We start from the raw sequence: 22,558 nt of genomic DNA, 5'->3' as shown, positions 1-22,558 counted from the left end.
GCCTAATATTCCTGGTTGAAATAGATCTTTTTAATTAAATATTGTGTTGTCTTTTTGCTACCATCAATAGCCTGTCCTTTATGGTTTCCTTTTCATATGTTCATACCTTTTTCTCTCCAACTAGATAATCTACTTTGTTATGATTCTATTCTGTATCTTCCCTTCTCCTCCTCCTTTTGCCCACTCCTTTATTCCCCTTTCTAGATTGCCAGTGTTTTTAATTAACCTGTGACCTTTTAGGTGTATTCCCAGCTTTTTTACCTTTCTAGATTGCCAGTGTTTTTAATTAACCTGTGACCTTTTAGGTGTATTCCCAGCTTTTTTACCTTAAGTGAAAATCGACATATATATGTATACGTCAATTATAACGTGAAGTAAATACACACGTATATAATTGACTTTTAATTACATATGTAACCTTAGGGAAAAAGTTCTTTCCATTTTTGGATAGTTTATTTCCTGTCTTATTATAGCCAAAAAGTAAAATGAGGAGTAGTTTAATTCATCTTGTGCTGCTTATGATAAGGTAAAGAGAAGTCGCAATTGGGGGACAGATAAAATATTTTAATTGCTGACAAGTTTTTAAAAATTCCCGTATCAGTTACTAGGTGTCTCAGTTATCTGGTGCTGCTCTAACAGAAATACCACAAGTGGGCGGCTACAACAAACAGAAGTTTATTGTCTCACAGTCTAGGAGGCTACAAGTCCGAATTCAGGGTGCCAGCTCCAGGAGAAGGCTTTTTCTCTCTGTGTAGGTTCTGGGGGAAGGTCCTTGTCAGCAGTCTTCACCTGGTCTAGAACTTCTGAGCGCAGGGATGGGGTCCAAAGGACTGCTGCTCCTCTGGCTCTTGCTTCTCGTTGGTATGAGATCCCCTGTCTCTCTGACGGAGTCTCTCTTTTATATCTCAAAAGAGATTGATTTAAGAGCCAATCTGATCTTGTAAATTGAGTCCTGCCTTATTAACATAATGCCGTTAATCCCGCCTCATTAAAATCTTAGAGGTAGGATTTACAACACAAAGGACGATCACATCAGATGACAAAATGGTGAATAATCACACAATACTGGGAATCATGGTCTAGGCAAAACGACACACATTTTTGGGGGGGGGGACACAATGCAATCCATAACACTAGGAAACCCAAGTTCCCCCTAGCTCACAGCCCGATACGTTTTTTTTTTTTTTTTAAATTCTTGTCTGGTAATAAATTCCAAGCTTTAAACATTTCTTTACCGTTAAATATTGTATATATTTTGTAAATATGGCATAATCTATTGGCATGAATTTTCTTTGTTCAAGAAAAGAGCAGTAGTAAAATTAGAGAAATGTCAAACATTTGTATTCATTTCAAAGCATTTGGGAAACATTTCAGAAGCGGTCGTGAAACATCAAATTGCGCGTGCCGGTTTATCCAAGTTGCTATCCACGCCGCCTAGACGTAAACAAGTGTCACCAAAAGCACACACACGTGCACCACTTAAATTCCTTCTTGTGTCTCGATGTGAAATACACCTAAAGGTTTCGAGCCACTCTTCACCCGTTCCTCTGAATGGTGGAGCCATGTTTCTCAGGAGGCGATGAAAAGTGGGCAAGGCGAAAAAGGGCTTGGAAGAGGGGAGAATTCCTTCCGACGGCTCGAGTGCCCATTCTGGGCATCTCTGCAGGCCGGTCGGCTGCGTGCACCCCCACCCTTGCTCGGATGATGCACTGCGAAAGCATTCGCTGTCCTCAAGATGCCTCTCGGTGGCTCATAGCTAGGAAAATGTTGCCCCAGGTTTAAAACATCTGCCCAAACAGCCCTCCGCGCGCTCAAGCTTTCCCACTCGCTCTCCGCTCCCTGCGGGCCCTCCCCGCCCTCTGCTGCCAGAACTTTGGGGATGTGCCTAGACCCAGCGCCGCGCACGTCCTGGCCAACCGCGAGCAGAACAAACTCCTGGCGCGCGGCCAGGAGGCGCGCTCCCAGCCACCGCCCGCCGCCAGTGCCTTTTTTTCCCTCTATACAATACAAGATCTTCCTTCCTCAGTTCCCTTAAATCGCAGCCCAGGGAAGCCTCCTGAGAGCCTTCATCCAGCCACCGGCCAGCATGTCTGGGGGCAAATACGTAGATTCCGAGGTAGGCTGCGGTCCTGGGCGCGGGGCGCACGTGTAGTACCTGTGCCGGCTATGTCCTACTCCACATATTCCAGCTGCTTTTCCAGCCCCAGCCCTCTCTTGACTTTGGGGCACTCCTCGCGCGTTGGCACGGCTAAGGAATGGACCTGGGCGGGGGAGGCGAAGAGGAGCCAAGAAAGTTTTCCTGTGGGGCAGGGGGCAGCGGGGCCTCTGAGCTAGGGGAACGCGGAAAAGAGGGTCGGGGTCCTGAGGTTGAGTCTGCCGGCCCGAGAACGCATTTTCTGGATGTGTCTGGGACGCTCCCTTGTCTCGGGCCCCCACGAACCGGCCCCTACCTGTTGCGAGGCGGGGAGCTGGAGCACTGGGCGGGAGGATGGAGAGGGCGGGAGGAGGTCGTTTACTCGCAGGCCTGGGGACAGTCCCCGAGAGTCCCCGCCAGGCGCCCGGACCGCTTGCCGTATTTGCACTTTCCAAAGCTCTTGGGCTATCTCAAGAACTCTTCCTGCATCTTGGCGCCCGGCAGGGGTGTTTGGAGAGGAGCAGACCGCGCTCTCCGCCACTACCACCACCGCTTGCAACCACCTCCCCACGTCCCGCATCCTCCCGGGTGTGGAGAATTCGTTTTCCCAAACGCACAAGCGGTTCAGTCACAGGCCTGCGGTCTAGGAGTTACCTGAGGGTGGGTCGGGGGAGGAGTGCGAGTGAGATGTTGCTCGGATGGGGAATTTCGGGGGTTCGGCACGTGGCTCGGCCCAGAGACGAGGGGATACGGGACTGTAACCACTATAAAGGAAGGGGAAAACTTGGGGGGGGGGTCAACAGAGGGCAGAGGTAGGGTGGGGCACGTGGGCAGGTGCGAGCTGTCAGGAAACAACGAAAATGCGAAGACGAAAATGAGGATAAACTCTTAAGGATGAAACTGGAAGGGATTATGGAGAGACGGGGATTATGGAGGGACTGGGGAAGGGCATTGGAGCAGGTGAAGCCTTCGGGGCGAGGGTGGTGTGACGGGGAGAGGGGCTGGAGCCAAGTCAGAGATCTGGGGGGCCCCCTCCCAGCTAGGGGTCTCCACCGGGTACTGCACGCAGGGTGCGCGCGGGGCGGGGGCCACGGCGGACCGGGCCGTGGGGTTCGCCCTGACCCCTGGCGGCGGGCGGGGGAGGCTGGCGCTCCCTGCCTGGTACTGAGGGGTGTGGTGTCCTCGCCTGGATCCTCTTAAAAAGCTTGCGGCGCCAAAGAGTTGACTCTGCGCGGAGCCGCCGCTGCCGACGCGGTTAGTTCGATTTCAATCCTCGAGGTTTTCCTCACAGCCAGGTTAACTTCTGCTCGCTTGTTTTTCTTTTTTAAATTCTCTTGCCACCACTGGTGCCACCCTCTCCCTCCTGGCCGTCCGCGCTCCACAGGGACATCTCTATACCGCTCCCATCCGGGAACAGGGCAACATCTACAAGCCCAACAACAGGGACATGGCAGAGGAGATGCACGAGAAGCAAGTGTACGACGCACACACCAAGGAGATCGACCTGGTCAATCGCGACCCCAAGCATCTCAACGACGACGTGGTCAAGGTAAGCGGAGGCGGCAAGAGGGGAGGGGACGTCCCTAAGGGGCCGCTGTCAGGGCCTGGACAGCCCACCCCTGGCAATCAGCCTGTGCGTTCTTTTCTAGCTTTGCCACACACGCCGTTTTCTAGGCTGGATGTGTGGGAGCGCGTGCGGTTGTTAGAAATGTTGAAATGTCACATCCTCCCCGCCCCCCTCCCCACCACCCCCCGCCTTGCTTAGTTCAGCTGGAATTTAGTTAACTTGAGTTTTGTAGCCCATATAACTGCGCTTTTCTTCTGGTAAATAGCCTCCTGACCTCAGCAACAGACAGGCTCAGATTATTTGGGAAGGTGAGATGGCCACGTTATAAGAGACCCTCTCGATTTCCAGGTCGGAGTCTAGTGCAATCTAGTGAAGGGTGACACCCACCGAACATGGAATTAAGGTAGTAAGATAACTGTGTAAGGTCATGTGCCAAAGGTGAGAGCAGAATACAGAATGGGCAGCCCACTGCTAAATACCCTGAAGTGATTTTCTTAAAAATAATAAAGTGGAATAATATATAAAAAAAAATATATATATATAAATAGGTCCCCCCAAAAACAAAACATATATAAATATATATATTACTGCGTATATATACACGTATATACACACACAACACACATATATAATCCAGTGCCCTCAAGTCGATTCCGACTCATAACAACCCTATAGGACAGAGTAGAACTGTCCCATAGAGTTTCCAAGGAGCACCTGGTGGATTCAAACTGCCGACCCTTTGGCTACCACTTAACCACTAGGCCGCCAGGGTTTCCACACACATATATATACAAACATACACATATATTTCTGTATATACTACATTTATAATTATAATTGAGGGAAGGGTATTTCAACTAGAAAAGCATGGCGCCTGTGCACAGCTAAGCAACTTTACAAAAACAAACTACTGTGCACCTCTTGATTTCTCCTCTAGACACCCCTCGTTAGGTATGGAAAGATGCTTCTTTAGTGGCTAACAGGTCAGCCTGCCCTGAGCTAAGGGGATACTGGGGTTGGGGTTCCTTCTTGTAATTTCAGGATATGTTTAGTAAGACTAAAAATAGATTGAATAAGTTATGCGCAAACTTATAGCTGGCTCAGTGGTCAGTTTTTTGGTTACTATTATGTTATTCAACTTTGACCCATTTTAGCAAATCTAGTCAGAGGAATTTATTGTCTGGATCTATCTGAATTGAGAAATCGTGGGCCTAAGCCATCCTTGGCAGAGGGCTTTCTTTGAGGGACATCGAGGGCCAAGGAAAGGCCTGACCTCTTGGTAGGAGTATGAAGACACCGTCCTGCACAGCCCCAGAGCAGCCAAGGGGGTCAGAAATGGAGCAATTTCCATCCATCCCCTGCCTCCTATTTGCAGATGGGAGGAGCTAGAGTTCAGAGCCTACTCACATTTATGAATAATATATTTCCAAAGGGGAAACAGTTCAATCTGTAGCTGGAAGGGAAACCCAACTGTCAGAATTGACTCTCTTGGCTTGCTGGTGGAGGAAAAGGAAAATTGGAGTATAAAAGATTTTTCTACTAGCCTGATTATGGAACATTTAAAAGCAGCAGCAGCAACGGCAATGACAAAAGTACCTTGTAAACTGGAAATTAGAATTGCTAAAAATGGTTTACTAAAAACATTATTTTAAAGGGGGAAGGGCATCTTTGCTTTTTTCCCTCCTCAGTTAGCTTTGGGCAAGGAGGAGAGTTGCCAGGAAAAGAGGCAGATTTCAGAAAGGATTCACTTAATTGGTTCCTCCCTGTTGTTCCCTTGTGCTGTGAGTGGGATTCCCTGGAGCAACTCAACCTCTCGGGATGAGTCAGAGGGCCCAGCAGTGTGGATCTGGGTCTCCCCACATAGCATGACTAAGTTGAGAAAGAGAGGCCTCACTGGGAAAAGAGACTTCAACCCAAATGGAAAAAACGCATAACAGGCTCAAGGAAATAGCAGTTTACAAAATAGCATTTCAAAGAGCAAGTGTTGGGATCCTCAAATTAAAGAAATTAGCAGGAAGAGCCACAGCAAGCTCCTGCTGGCCTAGAGAAAGCAAACCCCGCCCACTTGCTCATAGAACTGTGAGCAAAACAAGACTGAAACAGAAAATCCACCTTCAGTAGAATTTGGCAGGCCCGCTTACTCAGATGCCCCATCTGGAGAGAACTTCAGAGAATGCCCTGCAGAGTGAGACCAGGACCAAGGCAAAGCGGCTGCAAATGGGAATTTGGTTCCCAAAGCCCCAGCGTCCCAGCACGGCATGCGAAAGAGTCTACACACTAGAAAGACTCCTATTTTATGTATTTTTTTCCTTTGGGTCCAAGCACAAATATGATAGAAACAGGAATGGTCCTCTCCCTGTTACCGTGACAGTAAATAATAAATGTCCTTAAATTTTACTTTTGACAATATAAACCCATTGCCGCTGAGTCGATTCTGACTCATGGAGATTCAATGGGTTACAGAGGAGACTGCTCCATAAGGTTGGTTTTGGCTGTAATCTTTACGGAAGCAGATCACCAGGCCTTTCTTCTGTGGTACCGCTGGGTGGGTTTGAACCACCAACCTTTAGGTTAGTAGTCCAGTGCAAACTGTTTGCACCACCCAGGGACTTTTTGACAATATACCCAAAACAAAGCAAAACTGGTTGCTGTCTAGTTGATTCTGACTCATAGTGACCCTATAGGACAGAGTAGAGCTGCCCCATACAGTTTCCAAGGAGTGCCTAGTGGATTTGAACTGCCAACCTTTCTGGCTAGCAGCTGTAGCTCTTAACCATTACGCCACCAGGGTTTCCAAAATACGCTTCTTAAAATAATAAAGATACTCAAAACTTTACTGTTAATGCCTGGTAATTTTAAAACCCCACATGATAATAAACAATGGCCAACCGAAGGAAAGGTCTGTTCTAAAAGCAAGCAACTCTACAAAATACAGCTTCTCTCTCCCGTACTGTGGTCTTTAGCCACATGTGGCTATTTCAATTTCAAATTATTAATAGTAAAGAAAATTAAAAATCCAGTCCCGCCATCACACTAGGTACTCACTAGGCACATGAGGCTAGTGGCTACTGTATTGGACAACGCAGATATAAAACACTTCCATCATCGCAGAAACTCCTACTGGACAGCGCTGAACTAGGGTATTCCCTGAATTAAACAAACAAACAAAAAAAAGTCCCCATGCCATGTCTAAATAAGTAACTCTAGATGAAGAAGAAATGAAGCCCTGGTGTGAAATCTAAACAACAAAGTTAGTATATCTACACAGTATTCTTTCAGTCCCATAGAACAGTCACTTAGGGAGGGAGAGAAAACACGGAAGCCATGTGTGCCATGAATTTGTATTTTGAGGAGGTGGAGGGTCATCATCTATTCCACTAGTGATAATGACATAAAGTATACATTTTAGTTGCACTAAAATGGTTTCTTACCTCACTAAATTATGCTGCTCCATATTATGAAATATTTTATAGACATTTATCCAAAAATATTAAGGAGATTATGAATGTCTTCTTAAATTTCATCTGGTTAAAGTGGTCACAACCTCAGGCGGATCATTCTCCATCAGAGTATGTCTTCCCCTTATACTCACATTTTTACTCATACATTTATTATGTACTATTTTGGTTTTCTAAATAATGAAAATGGCTTCAAATTTTGTGATATAACATTAAACCAAAAACCAAACCGGTTGCCGTCAAGTTGATTCTGACTCATAGCGACCCTACAGGACAGAGTAGAATTGCCCCATAGGATATCTGAAGAGCGGCTGGTGGATTTGAACTGCCGACATTTTGGCTAGCAGCTGAGCTCTTAACCGCTGTGACACCAGGGCTCCATTACCATCAGTCAATTCATTTATTAAACCCTTAACCATATGCTAAACTAGACACTGTGCTATGTATTACAAAGGATAATTACTAAAATGAGTTATAGCCATCACAAAGAATAGAGTTGGTCAGTGAAGATACATACACATAAAAAGAAAAACAAACAAACCAAAAAATCACACACATACATACACACAGTAAAATCACTGCCAAATGATAAAAGGACCTTTGGTGCCTTGACGACAAGGAAACTTACAGCTAAATTTTAAGTTAACACATATTACTTATTCTTTTCTACACAAGGTTTTGTATTTTCACTTTCTTTTTTACTGGCATACTCTTTACGTGGTCTTACAAATCAAAAGTAAATATTCTTGAATGTTGTGTAATAAAGTTTTCTGAAAGGGAATAGCATTGATACTAAGTGTTAGGGAGACCCTGCCATGGATAGGACAATGGGGTACAGAGAATGAGGATGCATTGTAGATATCTGACGCAGAAGGCCATGAAGGAGGTGCAACCTGGGTTGGGTCCAGAAGGACAGATGGAGTGCAAATAGCACAAGAGAGCCTTCTAAATAAGAAAAGCATGGAGATGGGAATGGTCCCAGAGGTTTGGTGGCCCGTTTTTATTGTGTATGAAAGAGTGTTAACCTGTTGCTGTCCAGTCGATTCCAACTCATAGCAACCCTATAGGACGGAGTAGAATTGCCCCATAGGGTTTCCAAGGAGCACCTGGTGGATTTGAACTATCAACCTTTTGGTTAGTAGCTGTAGCTCTTATCCACTACGCCACCAGGGTTTCTGAAACAGTGTTGTTGTTGTTGTTGTTGTGTGCCACTGAGTCAGTTCTGACTCATAGCAACCCCATGCACAACAGAAACACTGCCCAATCCTGCGCCATCCTAACACTTGTGGCTATGTGTCAACCCATTGTTGCAGCCACTGTGTCAACCCATCTCGTTGAGGGTCTTCCTCTTTTTCGCTAACCCTCTACCAAGCATTACATCCTTCTCCAGGGACTGATCCCTTCTGATAACATGTTCAAAGTATGTGAGATGTAGTCTCTCCATCCTTGCTTCTAAGAAGCATTCTGATTTTACTTCTTGTAAGACAGATTTGTTCATTCTTTTGGCAGTCCATTGTATATTCAATATTCTTCGCCAACACCACAATTCAAAAGCGTCAGTCAGTTCTTCTTCTGTCTTCCTTAGTCATTGTCCAACTTTCACATGCAGAAAGAGAGTCAGGGGATCAAAATGAAAGGGCTGATCATGGCTAGGTGGCAGAGTCCTGAATCCAGGATTCATGGTAAAGCTTGAACTTTATCATGTAATCTGTAGGAAGCCTTGAAGCCTTCAAGCATGGAGATGACATGATGAAAGTGAATTTTTTGGAAGATAAGTCTGATAAAGGTACAGGATGTGATGGAAGGTAGCCAGACTGGATGAGCAGACAGCAGTTAAGATGGAATTGCGTTGGTCCAGATACAAAACGAGAAGGACAGTGTATGGGGCATTGGGAATAGGACCATGTAAGCACAAAATGGCAAAATTTTAGAACTGGAAGGGATCATAACAGTAACTAGGCTAACTTCCAATTCCTTTTTTTTTTTTTTTAACATTTGCAGAAGCTTTGAGCTAATGAAGGTTAAGAATGTACCCATAGTTATGGCCCAAAACAGATATTTTTAAAATGTATCATAAAGGAAGAATAGACAAGATATATGATGCATCATGGATTATGGTCATGAGGGGAGAAATGAGTTTAGATGATTCTAAAATTAAGACTGAGATAAATCAGAACATTAGGGAGAAGGTCTTCATTGGAAAATAAAAATATGCATGTATAACTTTCTTCTCCACAGCTGGGATGTGATGATTACTAAATATGGACAGACATAATTTTTTTTCTTTAGTAGTCAAGAAAATGTACTCACATAGTGTCTCACAGTTATCTGGTGCTGCTCTATGAGAAATACCACAAATGGATGGCTCAACCAAACAGAAATTTATTTTCTCACAGTTAGGAGACTAGAAGTCCAAAATCAGGGCTCCTTGGTGATCTTTATGTGGTGTGGCATCTATCTTCCCCCATCTCTGCTTCTGTCATTTGTTTAATTTCTTTTATATCTCAAAAGAGATTGATTTAAAACACACCCTACACTAATCCTGTCTCATTAACATAACAAAGTAAACCCATTCCCAAATGGGATATTGGTGTAGAGGTTAGGATTTACAACACACGTTTTTGGAGGACACAATTCAATCCATAACATTTCATCCTTTGGCCCCCCAAAATTCATGTCCTTGCCACAGGCAAAACACATTCATCCCATCATAACATCCCAAAAGTCTTAAGTCAACTCCAAATCTAAAATCTCATCTTGTGAATTTTCTAAATCAGATATGGGTGAGACTTTAGGCACATTCATCCTGGGGCAAAATTCCTCTTCATCTCTGACCCTGTGAAATCTAAACCACGAGTTATTTGTTTCCAAAGTACAATGGTGGAACAGGCACAAAGTAGACATTTCCAATACAAATGGAAGAAATCAGAGGGAAGAGGGGATAATGGGGTCCAAGCAATCCAAAACCCAGCAGAACAATTTACATTAGCTCTCAAGGCTTGAAAACAATCCTCTGTTCCCTGACACCATCTAGGCAATGGCCCTGTCTTCCAGACTCTTAATGTTGCCACACTCTCTCAGCCCTGGGCTTTAGCTGTGCCGTCCAGGCCCACTGGAATGGCAACTCTGCTTCTTTGGCTTTGGGTGGCCTCATTCTCCTACTCCATCTGAGTGCCGACCCTACCTCCATGGCCTGATTCTTCTGCCCCTTGGGCATGGCAGCCCCACCCCCTCCACTGGGGGCAGCAGCCCCATCCTCTTGGCCAAACTAAATGGCAGCCACACACTGTGGAACTGAGTTGGTGAAGATCTGACTCTTGGAAACTTAGAAACCTGTAGCTGTACTCTTTGACACCCCAGAGGTTATGAGCCCACCCTTTTAGACTTCAGAGGCTGTGGCCCCACCTTTTGAGACTGAGGCAACTCTGCTTCCTGTGTTCCTTCCAACAGCTCTGCTGATCTCTGAGCTGCTCCAGGAATGGTCCTTTTTCTTTTCTTGAAGGACAACAGATGTGGCTCCTTTGGCTTGTTTCTTGCCTGTAGATTTCCAAGAGGCAGAAAATGTTTTCTCTTTTCATTCTTTCTCTGTCCCCTTCACTCTAAGCTGATGGATTTTCTGCTACAGTAGTTTGGTAGATCCATCAGTCACAGGCTTAATCCCTTTAACAAAAGATTGTGTAGCCACATCGCTGAAAATTCTAGGATACGTGTCTTTAGTTTGTGCAATAGAATTTTCCAAATCTTTAAGTTCTGTTTTCATTTTTGCACAGTTCATCTTTACGTCCATCTCTTTCCTCCCACATTTTACTATAAGCAGCAAGGAGAAGCCCCTTTAAGACCTTGTTTAGAAATCTCCTTAGCCAGAAATCCAAGTTCATCACTTACAAGTTCTACCTTCCACCAAACATTTGAACATAATTCAGACAAGTTCTTTGCCACTGCATAAAAACTATCACCCCCCTCCATTGTCTAATCACGTATTCATCATTTTCTTTTAGAGCTTCATCAAAAGCACATTTAATGTCCATATATCTAGCAACATTCTGTTGCTGATGCCATATGTGTTCTCAAAGATGATAGAGACTTCCTCTATAGCTCTCCTCACTTCCTTCTGAGCCCTCACCAGAATTGCCTTTGACATTCATAATTCTACCAACAGTCTCTTCAAGACAATCTAGGCTTTTACTGTTAGGCACCTTAAAACATTACCCAATTCCAAAAGCACTTCCACATTGCAAGTATTTGTTAGAGCAGTACTCTCACTTCTCGGTACCAAATTATGTTTTAGCTATCTAGTGTTGCTATAACAGAAATACCACAAATGGGTGGCTTTAACAAACAGAAATTTATTTTCTCCCAGTTAGGAAGCTAGAAGTCCAAAATCAGGGAGCCAGCTCTAGGGGAAGGCTTCTCTCTCTGTTGCTTCTGGAGGAAAATCCTTGTTCTTGGTGATTTTCATGTGGTGTGGCATCTACCTCCCCCCATCTTTGCTTCTCTCACTTGTTTGTTTAGCCTTTTTAATATCTTAAAAGAGACTGACTTAAGACACACCCTATACTAATCCTGTCTCATTAACATAACAAAGCAAACCCATTCCTAAATGGGATTATGACCACAGGCACAGAGGTTAAGATTTACAGCACATATTTTGGGGGGACACAATTCAATCCTTAAGAATCAGATTCCATTGCTGTCCAGTTGATTCCGACTCATAGCGTCCCTATAGGAAAGGACAGAGTAGAACTGCCTCATCGGGTTTCCAAGGAGCAGCTGGTGGATTCGAACTGCTGACCTTTTGGTTAGCAGCTGAGCTTTTAACCACTGCACCACCAGGGATCCGTTCAATCCATAACACATAGTAATCAGATCAGCTCAATGCCTCTATGTTCCCTTTCAACTGGAAAACATTCTACAGCAATTAGTGATTAATGTCAATATTAATTTTTTAATTACATTTTTTGACATACATGTGATAAAAAGTAGATTTAAAAGATCAGATTGTCTTAAAGCATTCACCACCAGGTTAAGAGTCTCCTGTTGGAATTGCTATCAGTTTTGCTTGTTTGTTTGTTGAGGAGATAGCTTCACAAGATGGCGATTAATATCTGCCATGTATGAGATCATGCATAGAATTCAGAATTCCTTGTAAAATAGCATTTTGGTCATCTTTTGTGCGAAGTTATTTTCACATAACTGGGCAAAGAATGATACAAAAATGGGGGCTGTTACTCATTCTTCAGCATCTGAAATGCTTTCAAGTTCAGTCAACAATGATAAATGTTTTAAATGCTTATGAAAAGAAAGTCTTTTTTCCCTCCATTTCATATCTGTGGTCAAAAAATATTAAGGAATTATCTCAACTTTGCTTCTAACCTAATATGATTTCATATTTATCAAAACTTAAGACAAGATACACCAAATATTCTTGAACTTTGAAAAGGTTAGTGAGGTGGGTTTCCTTCCAGTTAGCAGCAGTCTTGGCTACATTTTTAAGGGGCTTAGAGTCCGAACAGCTGCAACAGTATGCAACATCTGGAAAGTCCAGTAATTTCAAAAACCACCTGCTTATGCGTCCTGCCCACTCACGTCCATAAAGGACACTTTCATATTCCAAATCAAACTGTTTTTTAGTTTGTCCTACTTTTGAACAAAAGTTCTCTATGATGACATGCCCAGAGAGAGCCAGTCCCTAAAAAAAAATGAGGCTGTGAGCACTGATCCCTGGAGCTCTGGGCCCTTTCATGATTCTTCTGGCTGGGTTTGCAGTGGGGAAAGGGCACGGGGCTGCTGTTTTCATACAAAGATGGTTTACACCAAGGTGCACATACTCTTCCTTCTTCCATGCTCTGGAGACCTTGCATATATTATCTTTCTTACTGTACTCTAAGATCTGGAGAACAAGATTTGCATGCCATACTTCTTTTAAAAGAAGTTTCTAAAAAGGAAGCCCTCAGTTTCTAGAATTGTGCCTAATGCCTAGGTGTCCAGAGGCACCATATGGCGGAAAGAATGTGGTGTCAGGGGGGAGAAAAGAGATTCTGGCACTCATCTCTCTTCTATCACTAATGTGGGACTAGCCCACCAAGGAAGATGGAAGCAGTAGAGAGTGTTAGATCAATAAATTTCTCTGCCTCCATAGTCCCTGAGAGTTGTTGGGCTTATAAATAGGGAGCAAAATTGATTGGCTAAAAGCAGTTAATAAACACTAGCCCTAGAAAGATTTTGGGCATGCTAGTTTATGTTTCTGTGCTTCAGTTTTTTTCTAACTATAAAGAAATGAGAGTCCTCATAAAATAGTCCCTCCTCCCAAAGCCATTTATCTTTCAATAAATAATTAATATGCATCTAATGTTATTGGCCAGGAGCCCTGGTGGTGCAGTGGTTAACAGCTCAGCTGCTAACCACAAGGTCAGCAGTTGGAATCCACCAGTCACTACTTGGAAACCCTATGGGGCAGTTCTACTCTACTCTATAGGGTTGCTATGAGTCAGAATGACTCCATACAATGGGCTTGGCTTTTTTTTTTTCTTTTCTTTAATTGTTGGCCAGGGAATAGGATATATAACAAGATAGCTATGAGCCCTGCCCATGCTAAGCTTACAGCCTATCTCCTTGTCTTTCTTCATGCAATTACCTTTGCAAACTTTTGCTGAAATACTTTTACCAAATTCTACCGTCTGTTAAAATCTTGCATCCTTCAGGTCTTAGTTCAAAAAGCCCTTCATATATAATGCCTCAAACTGTTCCTGAGCCTGTAGACAAGGCTTCAGAAAAGTAAGGGACATAGATTTTTAAAACAATTTGCCCATTTCAGACCTATGAAAAGTTGTAATTAAATTATGGGGACTATTTCATTTTCTCTCTAATATTCTCTCTTCCCATATTGGCTCTTAACTTCTAATCTTCTTGTTGGAAGTTTGAAATGTGGAGCCTTTATTAAATCCTATAGCCTCTTTAAAAACCCAAGAAGGCTCCTAAATTTGTCTGGGTATCAGATTCACCAGAGGAATTTTTAAAAATACAAATGCCTGTAAATTAGTGCAGCTAAGGATGTGGCCTGAGAAGCTGTATTTTTAAAAGCTTCTGGATGACTACATTGGAAAGTCAGATTTAGAAATTATTGTACCAAAGGTTGGCTTAGAGAGTTATACACATTGGTTGGTTCCACCCTAAGAGAATGGATGGTCGCCCTGTGTGATTCTAGATGTCCTTCCTGCCATAAGAATACTTGAGGGTCAGGCCAGATTAAACCCTGGCAGAGAGTTTTGAAACGCCACAGAGGGTTCCCAAATCAACCTTACTCGTGGTTCTCCATCCATTGAGGCCACTTGGGCTTAGGGCCAATGCAAGCTTAGAGCTTCAAGGTGACCTAGGAATGAGATGACCAACTGCTCTAGGTTGTTCCATCTAGCCTCAGTCAACACTGGTCAGCCCTGCATAACTATTAATAGTGTCCCCTTTCACACTCAGTAATGTCTCAATTTGGAAGATAGATTATATCGTCACAAATGGATTGGTGATGACCTCCTGTTGCTGATTCCTATACCTGGAAGTCCCAACTCACACTCTTTTGGCAGGACAGGCATGCCATGCCTTTCTTTCTCCTTCATTCTCCAGTATCACCATCTCCTGTCCTTCCTCACTGCCATAAAGCTGCACTATAACTTGATAGAGGCGCTCTTGAGCTCCAGTCTACTCTGCCCCAAGAACCTTCACTTCTCGGCCTAAAACACAGGGTTAACAAAACTGACATTCTTCTATCACATATTTTGTCAGCTACTCGTTCAAAGATAAAAATGTTTAAAATAGTTTTAACTATTTTTCAGTTAGTCCAGGAAACATACAATGGTATGCTTTCATAGGAGCTATTGTCTAGGGTGGGGAAGTGTTTTTAATTTTGTCTTAAAGGAAATCTGCACGATCCATGTACTATGAAACTACCAAGGGAATAAATGGGTAGAAAAGATTGACACCTGCACAGAATACATATTTCCTGCCTCTCACGGGAACTACATTGATGTTTCAGATATAAAATGCATCTTGTTTTCTTTATTGTACTTTGAGAAGATATCTCTTGGTCATTTTTCGCACGGCACGGGAAGTACATATTCCAAAAGACACAACGGAGCTTCCCCTTAGCCACTGTTAGCTGTTTAGCTAATTAAGAGCTAATTAAATTTTAATTAAATATTTACGTTTTGGTTAAATAGTTAAGATAAAATTTAATTTTTATGGAATATGCAATGTTTTTACTTTTTTATGCCATAGCAATTTAAAAGTGAAAACTTAAAAAGCTGCATTCAATATGTTAACCTTTCCTTAGCCCCTCGAGGATACTACAATTCAAATGGACATTATAGATTTGGTGTAAAAAGGGAAATTGTGTCTAGAGATTGCACTGGATCATCTGGTTTATGTTACAGGTCTCAAACACAATTACACTTTCTCATTTACAATAAATAACAGGAAAGGGAGTCAATTTCTGAACCCAAGTAGTGGGAAAGTAGGAGCCTGAGAGGAAAAGAAGCAAAGATAAAGAAGTACCCTAAGGGCCCTTCTCCCTGTCCTGCCACACCCTCAGTGCTGGTCTGGGCTGTGCCCATCCCAACTCCAGTACTCCCACATCCATTGTTTTGCACACTGCTGCCATGTCTGATGACATAGTCAAGCTCAGGAGTCACTTGAGCAGTTAAATCACAGCCCCAAGGGTGTAGAGTTTAATGGGGACACAGATATGTAGGCAAATCTGAGTGAGGTCATGTAACTCAGGGACAAAGCACAGGTGGCCAGAGTTCCCAGCAGTCTCCTTAGCTGAGCGCATATTTACCAGGCACACGCGGCAGGAAAGGGGTCCCAGCAGAGGGTGCTGCGGGAGCAGAAGTCCAGGGGAGTGAGGGTGCCTGGCATGCTCTGGACACCAGCGACAGTTTAGTGTGACCAGAGTGGCAGAAACAAGCAGGAGCCAGATCGGCAGGGCCTGAAAAGGGGCTTTTAGGCCAGGAAGTGACCTGAAATTCTTTAGTAATGGAATCCCATGAAATGAGGCGGACCAAGGGGCGCTAGGTGTACAGGTGGGAGTGGAGCAGGGATGCAATACCTCCTTCAGCACTTCCTACAGGCCGGCTTGGTTAAGTGAATTATTTCACTTAATCTTCCAGTGGCCCTAGGAGGTGGGTACCATTATTATTATTATTATCACATCATATTCCCTTTGCAGATAAGGAAACTCAGGCTTAGCAATTTCGTCATCAGTTGCACAGATAGAAAGTGGTAGAGTCAGGATTTGAACCCAGATGGTGAGACTCCAGAGATTGAGTCCTTAATCACTGAGCTGCAGTGCCTCTCTGGTGATAGATAATATTCTAAGCAGATAGTTGGCATTGCCATTGTGCAGAAAAAGATGATGGTGGGTGGCAGCAAATGGCTAGGATAAAAGACATGATCTGTGCTGGGGTGACAGCCTATAGTTCTAAGATTGGACTCTAGATACTGGCGGAGGTGGTGAGGGCGGGGGGCGGGGAGCAAGACCAATGTAATACTAATACCCCAGGCCTCAAGAAATGTAAATATTGGACAGGTGCCCAACAAGGCAGGGTGGGTCAAGTCCTAAAGACGAAAGGTGGGATCCCAAGGCGGGGTATAGTCTCAGGGCCAAGAGAGAACCTCAGTTATTGGAAGTGGAACCAGTGCTCAGAACCAGACAAGCTACGATGCTGGCTGATGTTGAATCATCTGAGTTTTTAAAGCACCCATGATCACCAAAGTTGGCCACAGAACCTGGGTGGGGCTGATCCTGCCCGGGGTGTGTGGAGAGGAGCAACTGTGAGAAAGAATGAAGCAGGTCCTGACAAGCACTTTACATTTAACAGCTTTTTTAAAGGTTCTCAATTTGTCCGTTTGATTTCTGTGGACTTTGTTGCCACCACACCAATACATTGTAAAAACAGGAAACAATTGAAAAAAACATTAGTTTTGTACTGGTGGGAGAAATGCCCAGTTAATTCTGAACGTAGTTTCTCTGAGACTTCCTCCCTAGTAATTACGTACTTGTTCTCAAAAACAAATGCCAGAAATAAAGAACAAACTTAACAGTGTGTTTTACAAGGCACCATTAACCTCTTAAAGGAACAATTAAAATGTTCCATCGGTCATGGCCACAGTTTGCCTTTTCTATATTATTAGCAGTAACAATATTTGGCTGGAAACGTGCTTACCAAAATATGCCAAGGATGTGTAATTGCGTTAATTGGGTTCCCTCACCAATTATTTGGGTTAGGTCAACTGATCATTCTTTGCTCATTCCTGAGAGTCAGATGTTTAAATAGGGAGAAAAATTGCTTGTCTAAAAAAGTTAATAACCACCAATTCACCAAAATATTTTCTGTAATTCCCTCATTTCTCTAGTTATAAAGATTAGGATATAATTCACATATAAATGTGCTCCCCAGAAAGACCATTCAACAAATGAACAAATATTTACAAAGCACCTACTACGCACAGGGTTGTGCCTCAGTGGCACAAACTGTTAACGCACTCAGGTGCTAACTAAAAGGTTGGAGGCTCGAGTCCACCCAGAGGTGCCTTGGAAGAAAGGCCTGGCGATCTATTTCCAAAAAATCAACCATTGAAAACACTGTGGAGCATAGTTCTACTCTGACACACAAGGGGTCATCAGGAGTGGACTGGAAGGCAACTGACTGATAGGTTACCGTGCACCAGGCAGGGAAAGTGTCATGAGTCTGACTCCGTGTGTCCCTGCCCCACGGAACCTCACTCCATACACCAGGGCTCACCGCAGACATCCTGGCCTCTGCCCACCTTCCCTGATCGCCATCATCAGAATCAGTCATCTCTCTGCTTTGCTCCTCCACATTTTGTTTTTATCTCTATTGTAGCACTTACCACAGCCTTCCAAGTATTCTGCTTCACTGTCTGCAGCCTCTCTCCCCACTGGCTCCCTGCTTCATGCCTCAGTCCCTCAGAGCAAGACAGTGTCCTCCTCGCTTCTGTGGTTGCCCGGTAGCCACCACAGCCCCACACAGAGTAGACCAGCAGAAAATGAATGCTAGATTCAATTGACACTCTAAATTCATTTTAAGTAATTTACTATTGTTGTTGTTGGGTGCCGTTGAGTTGATTTTTTACTCACAGCAACTCCATGGGACAGAGTAGAACTGCCTCATAGGATTTTCTAGGCTGTAATCTTTATGGGAGCAGATCGCCAGGACCTCTCCCCTGTGGAGCCACTGGGTGGGTTTGAACTGCCAACTTTAACAACCATTAGCGTAACTGTTGTGCCACCAGGGCTCCTATTTAATGTCTACTGTGTAGGGTTGCTGAGTCAGAATTGATTCATCAGTTTTGTTTTGTTTTTGGTAAATGAAAAGACAGTAGGATTACATTACTGACTTTCTTTACTCTCTTTCTCTATATTGGCCACATTTCAAACCTTGTAAGAAAAAATATAGCTAAAAATTAAAATATATCGAACACATTCACTATATTTACTAAGGTAAAGATAAAACATGTTCTAATATGTAACCAAAAAAAAAAAACAAAACCCGTTGCTGTCAGGTCAATTGCAACTCATAGCACTCCTATAAGACAGAGTAGAATTGCCCCATAGGGTTTCCGAGGAACGTCTGGTGGATTCGAACTGCCATCCTTTTGGTTAGCAGCTGAAGCTCTTAACCATTACACCACCAGATATATTTAAAATATTTTTTATTAAGATTTGTTTTAATCTCCAGTTTTAGGAGGACACAACTACATCTCTCCTGAGCCTTCTGGACGATTTCCCAGGGCCCAGGATGATAAAAACTAATCTCCTAAAGTGTCTGGCACACAGGGCAGGCAAATTCCCAGAATGCCAAGAGATGCCATCGGCTGCTGCTTAGCACTGCCCCCTAGTGCCAGAAGTGTGGAAGCTGGGGATGAGGCTCAGGCCACACTAGAACTCCCCTGCAAGAAAGAGGAGGACCAAGCTCCCCATTTCTCCCTGGATAGTGGAGAGAATCAAAGAAATGACTAGTTCAGGCAACAGCCCTGAAGAAAAAAACCAAAACTTCCACGCCTGGAGAAGCCAACAGTTTTGAGAAACTGAAGCTTCTGCCTCCTTCTCTTTGGCTTTACTACTTGTAGATGTTAAACACAGAGCTGTGAAATTTTACTTGCTGGGAAGTGGTGTCCATTACTCATTATTCCAAAGCAGACGTACCTCAGAGGTAGTCTCTCATCAATTTAAAATCTTGTCTCCGAGGAGAAAAAAAATAGGAAGAGCACTTAAATGACTCTAGAAGGGGTCAGATGTCATTCATCATTGATCCCTTTGTCGAGTGAAACACGGGTTACGTATTTTCCCAGGTATGCTTCTTTCCCTTGTCTCCTGTGATTGGAGGTGGATTTACAGTAATACGTATAAAGTAAGACTTGTCAATTTGGCTCCAAATAGTTTCCCTGACAACAAGCTAAGTATTAAATATCAGAATCATTATTCAATTAAGAATAGTTAGGACTAGGAAGTACCCATCAAGAAAGGATGACAATGTGTAATATTAATTTTAGGCGTGCTTGCTATCTGGTATAGAACTAGGACCACAGTCCTAGTACATTAGGTATTTTATCGCTGACTGGAATGACTGAGTTAAGAGGACTCTCAGCTTACAAATGACACACAATTACGATGGCCTTGTTAACAGCTGTGACAAAAATAATGTCAATGTGTTTTTGACAAATTACAAATAGCACATCAAAATAAGGTAGAAGACCAATACAACATGAGATTATACTAAAGGACTAGAAATAAAATGCATAGACACCATGTGTGAAGCAAATAGGTAAGCATACAAAAAATAAGAATATACCAGGACAGGGCTGTTATTTTTGTTGGAGCCTGTGATGTGGGAAACTACAATGCTTAGTGAGCATAATGGTTATGGAAACCCCTTGCAGTAGGTTCACAGCCCCCAGGGAACTGAGATCTTCGTGTAAACACATCTTCAGTGAATCCACATTTTAATCCTCTTGGGCAATAGGAGACCCAACCTGAGTCTGTCAGTTTTTCCAGAACCCTAAGCATCTCAAGCCCTGGTGGTGCAGTGGGTAAAGCGCTCAACTGCAAACCGGAAGGTCAGTGGTTTGAACCCGCCAGCAACGGCTCAGGAGAAAGATGTGGCAGTCTACTTCCATAAACATTTACAGCCTTGGAAATCCTACGCGGTCACCAGGAGTCCAAATCCACTCGACAGCACTGGGTTTAGTTTGGGTTAAACATCTCAATAATTTAATGATCTCCTAAAGGAAATATCAGGGTGAAATATTTCAAAAGGATTATCACTTACAAGATTATCTAATTTGCTGTTGCTCAGACTTATTAAGAATTGGTTCTCATTTTTATTTTACGGAGGAAGTAGAGATGCCAGAAAGGTCCTAGAGAAAAGCAACAGGAAAGGAGTAACAGGTGAAGAGAAACCCATGTCGTAAGACTATGTAGGGACTGTTTTGTCTGGAAGATTTGTGTGAAGGTTGGAAGGGAACACAGAACGACGACTGTCTTTGGTTATTGCCAGGTTATTCTCGGACTTAGAAGTAAAGCACTGCTCATACACAATCACCATTCGGGACAAAAAGGGGAAAGCATGCTTATTCTGGGTGACGCAAATGGTTAACACACTCAGTGGCTAACCAAAAGGTTGGAGGTTCAAGTTCACCCAGAAGTGCATCAGAAGAAAAGCCTGGTGATCTACTTCTAAAAATCAGCCATTGAAAACCCTGTGAAGTGCAGTTCTACTCTGGCACACATGGGGTTGCCATGAGACAGCATCGACTCCGTGGCAACCGGAAATGCTTATTTTTTTTTTTTTTTAAAAAAAGGGTTATATGGAAGATTAACTTCCAAGTGATAATATTGTTGAATCCCAGAAATGTGTCACTAGGGTTGTTTTGTAACAGCTGTGTGTTAAACTTCCTTGTCTTTTAGAACTTCTCAAACCTGTCTGCCTCTGCGATTACAATTTGGTGTATAACAGCCTTTACAGGCAACCTCGTAATTAAACACAAGCATACATACATATAAACACAACACACTTCTCTATTAGAAACAAGATACCTGTTTGTTTGGGGAGCAAAGAGGAGTTGCCTGACATTGTTTTAAACAGTGGTTGAGAATGCAAGCGGTAAACATCTCAAAGTAGAACACAGCAAAATGCATGCATTGTATGGACCAAAAAGGTCAGTATGAAATATTATTTTTATGGCAAGCCATCCCATCCACTCCCTCCTACGCATTGCATATTCACCCAGCTTTGCAGCTCGCATAAACCCCTATTGTGATCTGAGCTCATGAGAGGGTGTGGCTTCTGCAAAGAGTAGCTGTTGCTGTGAATTTAGACCAGTGGTTCTTTACCCTGGTTTCAAATCATCTGGTGAACTTTTTTAAAAATACTGTTGTTGATGCCTCATCCCCAGAAATTGTGATTTAATTGGTCTACAGTCAGGGCCAGACCTGTGTGTGTGTGTTTTGTTTTGTTTTTAAGATCCTCAGGTGAGCTAATATACAGCTAGAATTGAGTTTGATGTAGACTCTCAGAATTTCTTAATAATAAAACTATTATCCATGAGCAAAAGAACCCTAAGTGCCACAGTGGGAAAACTGTTACTTCTCCAAGTCCTCGTCTTTTGGGGTCCTTAGTGTTTTTATTGGAATAGAATATTTGTCACTCAAATTTCTATTAACAAAAAGTGCTAATTCTGCTATTATCAACTGCATAAGATATATTTTGTACATAGGATGAATCTTACATCACTTACGTTATCCAGTTCCGTTGTTTCTCCCTTTCCTTTGCCATTTTTTCTGTTCCCCCAAGAAGAAGATCAGCTGGTTAGAGAGTGTTAGAATGTGATCCTCATCCCCTTTCTGATAGCTGGATTTATGGCTCAAGCATACTAAGGATGGAGCTGATGACATGCACCAGTTTTTCTCCTAAGGGTACAGCAAAATCCCTGCATTGCCAGTGGCCACGGGGGCGTCACAGGACATGGGGACCAGCAGGCATAACTCATTTGCCCAGTGGCTGGCCCAGAGAAGGGACACGAAGTCACTGCGAGGTGCTTTACTGATGCTACCTGCTCCTCAAAGCAGGTGGGGAAACTGAGCCTCAGGAAATCCGAACTCCAGTCTTCTCTGACACTGACCTCCAGGGTTACTTGGGCCTTGGCAAAGTCTCTTAAACTTTCTGGTCAGCAGTACCATCATCTATAACAGTCAAGAGATAATCTCTAAGTCACTTTCATTTCTAAAATTCGGTGATTCCAGTTGGCCGGTATTCATAAAAGAGGTGAATACTGTAAAAATCCATAAAGCCCACTTCAGAGAGAATGGTGGAAGACTCCTCATAAATA

The 22,558-nt window shown here is 43.3% G+C and overlaps 1 protein-coding gene across 2 annotated transcripts in view; it reads left to right on the top strand.

Moving 5' to 3' along the window:
- The first annotated feature begins 1,992 nt into the window (after positions 1–1,992).
- The window catches only part of CAV1 (caveolin 1), a 47,313-nt gene continuing 26,747 nt past the window's right edge, over positions 1,993–22,558 (top strand). Inside the window, exons 1-2 of one of the 2 annotated variants that reach the window (XM_049893679.1) lie at positions 1,993–2,116; positions 3,519–3,683. In XM_049893679.1, coding sequence (XP_049749636.1) covers positions 2,087–2,116; positions 3,519–3,683 — 195 coding nt within the window. In that variant the 5' untranslated portion in view covers positions 1,993–2,086. Of the gene's footprint in view, positions 2,117–2,596; positions 2,795–3,518; positions 3,684–22,558 lie in introns of those variants that run through there. The other variant, XM_049893677.1, reaches the window with a different exon arrangement.

Source organism: Elephas maximus, chromosome 8 (genome assembly GCF_024166365.1).
Source record: "Elephas maximus indicus isolate mEleMax1 chromosome 8, mEleMax1 primary haplotype, whole genome shotgun sequence".
Lineage (NCBI taxonomy): Eukaryota > Metazoa > Chordata > Mammalia > Proboscidea > Elephantidae > Elephas > Elephas maximus.
The sequence above is the reverse complement of the archived record's forward strand: the minus strand, read 5'-3'. Positions and strand labels throughout refer to the sequence as shown.